The following is an 11,570-nucleotide window of genomic DNA, read 5'->3' as shown; positions in this document are numbered from 1 at the left end:
ATTGACATATAAGCTTAGCTAAGTGTTCCCTGAGTCTTTTTGAATTGACTGTACAGGATATGTAAGATGCTTTTGGGTTCCTATTTCTCCTGTACTAACTTTCTTTGGTCTTCATATTTTCCCAACTTTAATTCCTTTTGACACATTTATATCTTGTGGTATATATTTTCCTTTGAACCTTGTTGCTTTTTATTTACTGGAGAGTGGGGCCCTATTAACCATTTCTTGTTAGCTCACTCTCTATCATTACAATTTTTTTAAACTCTCCTTATTTAGGCAGTCATTTTACACATGCAGACCCAGGAAGTGTTAGAGATTTGTTAAATTTGTTTTGATTTTCTGTGCTTCTGTTTTTCTTCTCTTCAATTTTGGCCTTGGTGTGGTAGGAGAGGAATTGTGTGCCAGGACCTCCTACTCTTTTGGTATCAGTCTGTAAGGGATTTTATCCTACAAGCATCACGTTATGTGAACCTTTGGAGTTGATACAGTAATTGATAAACCGAAGGAGGTTTTTTTTTTTTTTTTAACTTAAAAATCGTATTTACAAAATGACCCTATCCCATCCCAAATGTGCTCAAGATAAAGACTGTAAGTATATACAACCCGAGTAGTGGAATCCCATTTTACTGGGGAAGTGGGGATAGAACCAAGGCCAGGGCATGATCAGTACTGTTTTTACATTATTTGTGCAAATACTGTCACTTTTGCCCAGGAAAGCCTGGCATGAATATAGGCCAAGGTGTCAGCCCAGGGCCACACGTGAGTCACTGAGATACCCAGACCAGGGTCAGGATCCCCGAGCCTCCACGTTCTCCAGCACCAGGAGCTTCTCAGAGCCCTGCAGAGCATCGGTGGTCGGTGACAGCGGTTCCCGATGCTGGGGCTGGGACGCAAAAGGGCGCGGCCTACACGGAAGCCGCTTTCCGGGGGCCCGGAGAGTCGCTGGGATCCGGTGTGGCCAAGCGCAAGGAGGCGGCGCTTGCTGGCCATCTGCTGAACTAGGGCGCGGCCCGGGTCTTGGCCCCGCGGCTCCGCCCTCGGCCCCGCGGCTCCGCCCCCGCCCTGGTTCCGCTTGCTCCCGGCTCCCGAGGCGGCCACCCCCAGCCTGGCACTCCGGGATAGCCTGGCTTCTTCCGCAACCAGAATTCCAGGCCGAGGATCCGCCCTCGTGCCTAGCGCCCCTCTCTCGGAGGCGACCAGGTACATCCTTCTCCACCAGACGCCGCTCTCCTTTTGGTGACCCGGTACCGGTTTCCGGCGCCCCCTGCTCGCACCTCCCCTTGGCAGGTCCCAGCCCCACGCGCATCCTGAAAGTCGAGGGGCCTCCGTGATTCCCAGTGTGGGTGCCAGCCGCTTTGCAAATCCAATGTGTTTGTATGCTGACCTCTTCCTCCCCCGCCCGTCCCCCCGCCCCCCACCCCAAAAAAGAAAGAAAGCCGAGGACCGTAGTTTTGAGTGTATAGAATGTGAACTGTGAAGCTTTAGAAAAGTTTAAGGAAAAGCAGCGTCCCGTGTGGGAGACTAGGTAATGTGCGAAAGTGAAATCGAATTTCAGAAAAAGGTGAGGGTCCTCTTCCTCCACCTTGCCGCGACTCACAAAACACACGTTAGGGTGGAGCCGGAAAGAGTTACACAAAAGAAGCCGAGGACTTTGGGAGGGAAGGTAAAGGATGTTGAAAGTTAGCCCTCAGAGGACAGCTAAGCCCAAGACCAGATCTCAGGGAAGCAGCCACATCCCCCTCCTTCTTTGGTCCCTTTTACAGATGGGAAAAACTCAAGCTCCAGGAGGGATGGTTTGTTTACAGTCACACAACTAATTCTTATGTGAGCCAGAGTTCCTAGGCTTCATTTATAAATAACAAAATATGTAAATCAGACTTTAAAAATATAATTTGTGAGCCAAGAAGCTCCAGCCAACTCAGGAACTGCGCTTTGGATGTTCAGTTCATCTCCATCATTCACTGCTTCTCCAGGGGTTTGCCAACCTGCCTTCCCTGGCCCGGGGCAGTGCAGCTGGAGAAGGACTCCAGAAGACCAAGGAGGACCTGATCTAAACCCTGAGAAGATACCATTTAGGTGAGTGGAGGGGAAGAAGAGCAATTAAGTGAAGAAGGAGCTTGAGCAGAGCTCAAACTTAAAAAGTGTTTGCCAGCTTGTTCAAGGGGGGTGGATGGATAGGGTGGGAAGATGGTGGAAGGATTTGAACCTGATGCTCCAGGGAATGGGGCACACTGGAGAACTTGGGAAAGAAGGGGAGGGGGGCTGTTAGGAAATGCACCTGCAGGGAAGCCAGCAATTTAGCAGGAAATTTTTTTTATTTGTTCTAATTAGTTCTACATGACAGTAGAATGCATTTTGACACATACATGAATGGAGTATAACTTCTTATTCTTCTGGTTGTACATGATGTAGGATCACACTGGTTATGTAATCATATAGGAACATAGGGCAATAATGTCTGATTCATTCTACTGCCCTTTTCACCCCCACCCTCCTCCCCTCCTTTTACTCTCCTCTGTCTAATGTGAAGTACCTCTATTCTTCCCCAGCCCCACCCCCTTATTTTGAATTAGCATTCACATATCAAAACCAACTTTTGGCCGTTGGTTTTTTGGGATTGGCTTATTTTGCTTAGCTTGATAATCTCCAGCTCCGTCCATTTACTGGCACATGCCATAATTTCATTCTTCTTTAAGGCTGAGTAATATTTTATCGTGTATACATACCACATTTTCTTTATCTATTCATCTGTTGAAGGGCACCTAGACTGGGTCCATAATTTAGGTTTAATTTAGCAAGGATTTAATCTGAGCTGGGCATACCAAGATCTCAGTACTCTAGGATTCCATGATTTAAAAGAAAAACAAAGTTTAAATATTGCTATTGAAGCAAAGATTATGGGGAGAAAGTATTCTGTTTCAATAACTGAAAAACCTTTTCTCTGGTTACACATGAATAATAAAAATAATTACAAAAATAGTGCCTACTATGCACCTGTAGTGTTCTCAGTGCTTTATGAAAATTAACTCATTGACTGCTCACAACAAATCCATTAGAATGTTGCTATTATTATCCTTACTATTTTACACATGTGTAGGCTGAGGCCCCAATGGGTTGCCCAAGGTAAGTAGGCCAGGGCTGAGACATAATGGAGTTTCCGGCCCGTAATCTGAAGATTCCAGTCCAGGGGTTTTCACCTCTGAGTGTGTGAATTTAGCTTCTATGAGACCCAGGTTCCTTATCTGTGAAATGTGTATTGCAATCCTTCCCTGCTAGTGAGACACAGTATGTCGGTGCTTTGCAAACTGCATTGTGATACGTCCAAGGTCAAGTCTCAACTAAAAAGAAAATGAAACACTTGGATTGACTTGCATAATTTAATAGGCTTGCTGTTCACCAAGAGACAAAGATATCGTCATAGTTAAAATCCTCGGCTTTGTAGTCTAATAGGCCTCCATCAGAATCCCAGTCCTGCCTCATGTTAGCTCTGTGACCTGAGACAAGTCTCTTAATATTTCTGAAACTGTTTCATCTCAATGATCCTCAGTTTTCTCAGATACTAGATGGGCCTAATGATACAGTCCTTATAGAGCAGTTATGAGGATAAATGAGATGTACTTAATATGATGCCTACAAGAAGTAAATTCTCAATCAAATGTAGACGGAGCTCTTGTTCTTTCTGATTCTTTTCCATTCTCCTTCAGGTATCTAAATTGCCCCCTAAGACAGCCCCTGCAGAGTCCAGCATGTGTGGGGGACTGCTGGAGAGGTATATGGCTGCCATGGTGCTAAGTGCAGCTGGAGATGCCTTGGGGTACTTCAACGGGAAGTGGGAGTTCCTCCGGGATGGGGAGAAGATACACAAACAGTTGGCCCAGCTGGGCGGCTTGGAAGCCATCGACGTGGGGCATTGGAGAGTCAGCGATGACACTGTGATGCACCTGGCCACAGCAGAGGCCCTCCTGGAAGCTGGGAAAGCCCCTAACTTGACTCGACTGTATTCTCTCCTTGCTAAGAATTACCAAGACTGCATGGAAGACATGGATGGCCGGGCACCAGGTGAAGGCTGGGGAGAGTGAAAAGAACACAGGCCCAAGGAAATCTTTAAGAACGTTTTCCTTAAGTTTGGTACAAACTCAAAAACAAAAAAGAAAAATGTTGCTGGAAATTTAAACATTGAGTGAACGCCAGCATGGTGGCTGCACACACCTGTAGTTCCAGCTACTTGGAAAGCTGAGGCAGAAGGATCACAAGTTCGAGGCCAGCCTCCTCAATGTAGAGAGACCTTGTCTCAAAAAAGGGGAGGGAGACAGCTGAGGATATAGCCTGGTGACAGTGCTCCTGAGTTCAATCCCCAGTACCACAGATAGAAATAAATAAATATCAAGGAAACAGTAGTGCTGATAGTCGTTGTGCTAAAAATAGAAACAAATGTCTTGTAATTTACTTAATAATAGCTGTGCATTTCCACATGTAAAATTATGCAGGTGAAGAGTTGCTGATATGGAAAGGTATTATACATTAAGTGAAAAGAAGTAGATTTTAAAACAGTAGATGTTTTATGAAACTACTGTCATTAAAAGTGTAGACATGTAGCTCTGTGTTGGGAGAAGTCTGGAAGAAAAAAAGCAAAGATGCTAATAATTATATTTAAGTAAAAGGAATAGTTATTTATTTTCCTTTTACTTATTTGTATTTTTAAAGTTTTTGTTGTTGGTGGGTTTTTTTTTTTTTGTCATTCCTGTTTTTGTTTTTGTGGCAATGAGAATTGAACCCAGGGATGCTCTACCACTGAGCTACATCCCCAATCCTTTTTTTAGAACTTTATTTTGAGACAAGGTCTCACTAAGTTTCCCAGGCTGGCCTCTAGCTTGTGATCCTTCTGCCTTGCCCTCCCAAATAGCTGGGTTGTGGAGACCAACCTTGTGCACATGACTGAGTTGGTCTCCCACAGCTGGTATTTTCTAATTTTTTGTAACCAACAAGCATAAAGGAAAACATATTTTTTTCTCTTAAAGAAAAATGGAAAGTATTCTGTAGAGACTCCTCATGTAGTCCTAGGTCTTCTCACAAATGGTCTTGGCCACTTTGGGAACTTGTTAGGGTCCCTCAGGCCATGAGGTGATTTGGGTCACCTTTTTCTTGCCTATCATATTGACCCCTCTTCCTGTATTAGTCTGTTAGGGCTACCATAACAAAATACCATAAATTGGGTGGCTTAAACATTTATTTTCTCATAGTTCTGGTTGTTAGAAGTCAGAGTCGAGTTGGCAGGTGTGACTTCTTCTGAAGCCTCTCTTGGCTTGCAGATGGCCATCTTCCGTGTCCTCATGTGGTGCGTGCAACCTGTGTATCCAGGTTTCTCTTCACCCTAATGCCTCATTTTAGCGTCATCACCTCTTGAGAGGCCCTGTCTCCAAATTGAGGTACTGGATGTTTGGGCTTTAGCCTATAAATTTGGGAGAATAAAGTTCAGCCCAGATTACCTCCTAATGAAAGCACCTCTCCACCATACCCAGGGGCCTCTCGTGAGCTTAAGGATGGTCCTTAGAAGCCAATCCCTCTTCATCCTTTCTTTGCAGCTAATATCTCCTTAGTTTAGCACATAGAATATTTTCGTTGTCTACCTGTGCCATCCATGAACATAGATTGAATTAACTGACTCATAAGGGAACAATAATATTACACTCCAAAGTATGCTTTGCCATCACTTGGCTCCATGTATATTCACAGCCCTCAGTACAATAGGTCAGTGGACAAGCCTGCTTATGCCACTATCACAAAGGGACAGCCCAGGTCCACTACTCCTTATCAGAGCCCAGTGCTTCACCCTACAATTTGTGTCTTCTTTCCAACATCTTCAGACTCTAATTAGCAGGTTCTTATTGAGCTCTTGAAGGACTTGGGTTTTGAAGTCTGGTGGATTTTACTAGGCCACTAACTAGCTGGTTATATGTTTTTAAACAGGATTCTGAACTTTATCTTATTCATTTAAAATGGAGAATAATGTGTTATACTGACTTTTTTGAGTTCTTGTAATGTCTCTATGATAATTGGTAAAGATTCTAGGCCTTTATATGAATCTGCTTCTTTTTAAATTAATATTATCATGCGAAGGATTATATATGAAGTATGGTACCTTGTTGGGTTGGGGCTTAGAGTCCAGGGGCATCTGTTGTCATAATTTCTTGCCTTTCCCTTTCCATTAGGGAACTTGTAGACAGAGATTAAGTTCCTTCTTCCTCCTGGGGCTTGACTTTGGTTCCACTGACCGCCATGCCGGCCTGATTCCCCCAGGTGGTGCCTCGGTGCAGAACGCCATGCAGCTGGAGCCGGACAAGCCCAATGGCTGGAGGATTCCTTTCAACAGCCATGAAGGTGGTTGTGGGGCTGCCATGCGGGCCATGTGCATTGGTCTCAGGTTCCCTCACCACAGTCAACTGGACATGCTGATCCAAGTGAGCATTGAGAGCGGTCGAATGACCCACCACCACCCAACAGGCTACCTGGGAGCCCTCGCATCAGCTCTTTTTACAGCCTATGCTGTGAATGGCAAACCCCCACAGCAGTGGGGGAAAGGACTGATGGAAGTGCTGCCAGAAGCTAAAAAGTACGTCGTCCAATCAGGCTACTTCGTGGAGGAGAATCTTCGGCATTGGTGAGTCTTTAGATTCCTGCGCAGGCTGGAACGTGGGTGAATCTGCGTTCGTATATCCAAGATTCAGAGATGCCCACAGCCAACATGGTTTTCACCACTCAGCTCCCTGCTAAGGATTTTAAGTTCCCTTCCAGCCACAGTTGCTCCAGAGCAGCCAAATGGGCACCTTGATGAGCAGTGTAGCTGCAGTGCCTCCATGTTATGTTGGGATTCTGTTTTGTGTTAAGTTTTCTATGATTTTTGTGGCCCTCTTGCATTATTTTCCAAGAATTGTTTTCATCTTACTTGGAGCTTGCTTGTTTAGTATTGGCTCGACATATAAACAATATTTTTAAATCCTTTCTTAGAAGCTCAAGAGCTAGGTTTTCCCACTAGCTAAATAATAAGTGGTAAGGCCACTTCTTCCCTTTTTTGTAAGTTCACTTTACATTCCCTTTCTTAGAATAAAAAGGTTCAGAGACTTTCTGCTGAAGTCACGCCCGGTCTTGATGTCCTAAAGTTCCCCAGGAAAGGTGACATTTGGTATTACTCTCCACCTAGGAAAAATAAACCTTTATTTCTTACCTTTTAACTTGATATATATCTATATTCTTTATTTAGCAACCTGGTCAGAGTCTTGTTGGATGTAGATGCTTAGTGAAAATTTGTTACGTGAATCACACTCAGAACTGATTTTGATTTTCTTTGTTGTTGGTGATACTAATGCAAGAAGTTGAAGTTGGAATTTTTTCTCGTCACGCACCCACCTGGCACCTTTTCCCTATAGCTTTAGACTTTAGTTTTTCAATTGACTATAGATTTTCTTTTTCTTCCTACAGGTCCTACTTCCAAAATCAATGGGAAAGTTACCTGAAACTTAGAGGGATTTCTGATGGCAAGTCAGCCCCTACCTTCCCCCAGCCCTTCGATGTGAAGGAGAGGGATCAGTTCTACACCTTTCTGAGCTATTCTGGCTGGGGTGGCAGCAGCGGACACGATGCCCCCATGATTGCCTATGATGCCATCCTTGCTGCGGGAGACTCCTGGAAGGAGCTTGCCCACCGAGCCTTTTTCCATGGTGGAGACAGCGATTCTACAGCAGCCATTGCTGCCTGCTGGTGGGGAGTTATGCATGGTTTTAAAGGAGTGAGTCCCTCCAACTACGAGAAGCTAGAATACCGACACAGGCTGGAAGAGGCAGCTAGGGCTTTATATTCTCTTGCGTCAGAGAAAGACGCTGCAGTGAGCCTTTAGGGAGATGTGAGGTTCATTTCCTGGGGTTCCTTCTGTTCAATTTCTTTTCACTTTTCTTAAAGTCAAGAGTCTTAACCTTGTACTCAGGGAGTTTTGAGACAAGTCCCTTGAGCACATTGAGGTCAAGCTTTCTAGACTCACCCTGTTCTTTCTGAAGCTATTGTAATAAAGAGTCTTTTATCTTTGTTGATGGGGTCCACATCTCCTGAGCTAGAAATCTCATCGCCTCTCATATGAGTCTTCATTTTCATCATCCAATCATTCTAAAAGATTTTTCTGTTTCTTCTTCAGTTGGGTTACCCCTGCTCCAAGTGGACTCTGAGACAAGGATTTATTCGAGTGGAAGGAGTTTATTTAAAAGGCAGTTCCAGGAAGCATGAGTAGGAGAATGGGGAAGTGAGACTGGGAGGGAAGGGAAGCGAACAGGGTGTGTGAGTGAGCAGGTTTCCACTGTGGGCAGTTGGGCTGCAGTCCATCTGGGCCCTCTGCCTAAGGCAGTTTGCAGAGTTACTCCACCTAAAGAGCAAGCAAGCCTGGGATATCGATCCACCAACTTCCATCTGGTATATCTCAGCTTGCCTTTTGCACAAGCCAAACATGAATGTCTTTAGATAAGGACTCAGAGATGCTTACAACAGTGAGCTATAAGGTATATGGGAACAGTGAGAGGTGCACGTGAGGCCCTAACAGCATCTGCTAGGCTGTTGTACCTCTTAATATACTTTAGATCTATATTCTTTTACTTCGTTGCACTGAGTATTTTTCAGTGAATTCTGCAATCCAAGGAGCTCAGGCCTAGGCTGATGCTGCTTCTAGCTTCTCTCAGGAGTTCCTCATGGCCTTTCAAATGTTACCAGTTTTGTTAGTATCTGTTTGCTTGTCTGTATTCTCCCCTGACAGAACATAGCCCAGTGCCTGGGCACCCAGTAGACACCCCATCAGTATATATTAAATGAATGCTGCTACCTGCTCTCCTATCTGGTGTCCCTTCGTAACCCTTGGGAGTTATCTGGACAAATAGTTTGATCATGCTAAGCTTCTAGTCAGGTTCCAGTGAATACATCATCCCCTTTATTTCTTGACGCAATTCTTTCTCCTTTTCTGCCTGCTAAATTCTCACTCATCCTCCAAGGGCCAGCTCAGACAGAACCTGCCAGGTGAAATCTCTGATTGTCAGGCAGTTGGCCACTGTCATTTCACTTCATCCACCGCCTTCTGTCCCAGCCCTGTCACCACACTGATCCTGTTGTGGAGTGATGGTGTGTTCTGGGTCAACCTCAGGCACACACTGCCTAGCAAGCAGCTGGCTTGGAAATGAGAAGCCATGTCATCTTTCTGTGATCACCTCCAGTCTGTCAGGAGAGTAGGTAAAGGCCCATCCTTGTTGAGTGTTGTTGGGTGGTGGGGATGAGCACTCCTGTGCTTCCCCTTACAGTACAACCCCAGAATATGACTCCTGTGGTTTCTCCTACAGATCTCTGGTTTTCAGCTGGGAGTGAGGTGGGAGATCTGGTAACAGCAGTTCAGCTATTTCTTACAGGGCTTTGCCTTTCCAAGTCCTTCAGCCTCTTTAGGGTGTGGTAGAGGAAGTGGAGGGAGGGTTGGGGGTGTCTTGGCATCTGTTCTGTGCTGTGGTGCTTCACCATAATTGGAGATAACCAGAAAATAGGGGGAAAAAAACTCTATTATATTTAGTTACTCATTCTCACTCTTCATCACAGGCACACCTCAAAAAGTTGACTTTTAGACTCCTTTTTCTCGAACCTCAACATTCCTCCCCAAACCTCACTTTTGGCTGATGACCTCGCTTCCTATTTCTCTAAGAAAATAGAAGTGATGAGAAGAGAAAAATCACACCCTCCCATCATCACCTCTGCCCATCCACCTGCATCATCCTTCCTGACCATAGTGCTGCAGAAAGAGAGGGGGAGAGAGAGGGAGAGGGAGAGGGATGAGGGAGAGGGGAAGAGAGTGAGGAGGAAGAAGGATGAGAATGAATGGGGGAATGAGATAAACTTCACTCTATGCATAATGTTAGAGTAAACCAATAAAAATGATCTTAAACACAGTAATACGTTTCTCACGTTCATCCCATTAACATTTGTGCACTGAAAGCAGAATAAACCACATGTAACATTACAGACTGAGGATGCTTTCATGACCTGTTGTGGATGGTGCTTCCTTTGTTTTTCTTCCTTACCTAAGATGGCTTGATGCTAGAAGTCTTGGTGCCATAGTTTGGATATGAAAATAGGGGAAAAATATGGATATGAGGTGTCCATCAGAAGCTCCTATGTTAATACAGGAATGTTCAGAGGTAACGTGATGGATTGTGAGAGCTATAATCTAACCAGTCCATCCTAACTGGGAGGAAACCTTAGGCAGGTGGGCCGTGGATGGAGGAGGTGGTGCCCTGGAAGTGTTTGTCTTCCCTTCAGGCCCTTTCCATCTCTCTCTGCTTCCTGGCCACCATGAGCTGAGCAGTGTTCCTCCACCATGTCCTTCCGCCATGATGTCCCACCTCACCTTTGGCCCAGAGCAATAGAGCCATCCCACCATGGACCAACTTCTGCAAATGTAAGCTGAAATAAACTTTCCCTCCTCTGAGCTGGTCTTGTCAGGTGTTCTGGTCACAGTGACACTAAGCTAACACACTTGGCAATAATTCTCTTTCTTTCAAGATCTGTCAAGTTAGCATTGGTTGACCCACCCTTCTCCAACCACATTCTCCATTTATTCTCCATTTTCTACCTCTTCAGAGTAAGTAAATCTGCATCTTTTTTTTTTTTTTAAACAGCTACAAAGCTACTGGGCTGTTGTAGGCAAGGAGCAGAGGCTCTGATGATTTCACAATCCATCCAGCCTACTGGACCAGCTCCTCAAGGAATGACTGCCTGGGATCTGGGGCCATTCATATAGGGACTGGGGACGGCCTTCATAACTGTTTTTTTCAGGGGAGGAGGCATTTGGGATGAGTGACACCTAGGGAGGTGGTGAAACCCCTTCTATTTGGGAAAGGAAAAGGAAAATGAGGAATAGTGTTGTTGTGTGTCAGGCAGTTCACAGCAACCTATTATTGAATGAAGAAATTGGGCCATCTGTTGAAAGTCACACAGCTAGGGTGAGATAGAGCTGGGTTTCAAACCCAGGTTTGTCTCTATAAGAGAGGAAAATATCAAGCCATAATGTTTTCCCTACTCTTCTACACTACTCGACACTTCTGACAGCAGATATTTGGGAGTCATTTCCCCATATACTAGGCAAGTTTCCAGCAGACACCAGCTGGCTGTCCTCTAAAATAATTCAATTATGACACTGTCTACCTTGAGTTTGCATCAGATCCCACAGGTTGAGGGGTTGTTCCCACAAGACTCCCCACCTGAGATGCCAATCATAAGTCAAAGGTGGCAACCTGTGCTTCATGCCAACCAACTGTGGATCAGAGCTCCCACGACTCCCTTCTACGTTCAATTAATTTGCTGGAGCAGTTCAAAGAACTCAGGGAAACACTTATTTAGGCTTATCAGTTTATTATAAAAAGGAGCTCACAGAGGTCACAGATAAACTGTCAGATGGACGTGAGATGCATAGGGCAAGGTGTTCCTCCCAGAAACTATTATGTGTTTAACAATTTGAAAGCTCCCCAGAGCTTGGAAAAGGGAGGGTCAACCAAAATCAA

The 11,570-nt window shown here is 45.0% G+C and overlaps 1 protein-coding gene across 4 annotated transcripts; it reads left to right on the top strand.

Annotated features, from left to right (window-relative positions):
* Positions 1-1,060: 1,060 nt before the first annotated feature.
* On the top strand, positions 1,061-10,030 carry Adprh (ADP-ribosylarginine hydrolase). 4 transcript variants are annotated; one of them, XM_005327621.5, is made up of 5 exons: positions 1,061-1,200; positions 1,974-2,076; positions 3,705-4,059; positions 6,298-6,658; positions 7,477-10,030. In XM_005327621.5, exons 3-5 carry the CDS (start codon positions 3,747-3,749, stop codon positions 7,889-7,891), a joined length of 1,089 nt encoding a protein of 362 aa, XP_005327678.2. In that variant the 5' UTR covers positions 1,061-1,200; positions 1,974-2,076; positions 3,705-3,746; the 3' UTR covers positions 7,892-10,030. The 4 variants fall into 4 exon arrangements, with proteins under 4 accessions (XP_005327678.2, XP_077900291.1, XP_040126240.2 ...); XM_040270306.2 differs by having other exon boundaries at positions 1,200-1,339; XM_078044164.1 differs by lacking the exon at positions 1,061-1,200 and adding an exon at positions 1,352-1,374.
* The last annotated feature ends 1,540 nt before the right edge of the window (positions 10,031-11,570 follow it).

The sequence above is a fragment of the Ictidomys tridecemlineatus genome, chromosome 3 (genome assembly GCF_052094955.1).
Source record: "Ictidomys tridecemlineatus isolate mIctTri1 chromosome 3, mIctTri1.hap1, whole genome shotgun sequence".
Taxonomy (NCBI): Eukaryota; Metazoa; Chordata; class Mammalia; order Rodentia; family Sciuridae; genus Ictidomys; species Ictidomys tridecemlineatus.
The sequence above is the reverse complement of the archived record's forward strand: the minus strand, read 5'-3'. Positions and strand labels throughout refer to the sequence as shown.

Excerpts from the sequence above, each read along its gene's own strand:
- Adprh (XM_005327621.5), top strand. The coding sequence starts at position 3,747 with ATGTGTGGGGGACTGCTGGAGAGGTATATGGCTGCCATGGTGCTAAGT. Across the intron at positions 4,060-6,297 it reads CATGGATGGCCGGGCACCAG|GTGGTGCCTCGGTGCAGAAC; the intron begins GTGAAGGCTGGG and ends TGATTCCCCCAG. Across the intron at positions 6,659-7,476 it reads GAGGAGAATCTTCGGCATTG|GTCCTACTTCCAAAATCAAT; the intron begins GTGAGTCTTTAG and ends TTCTTCCTACAG.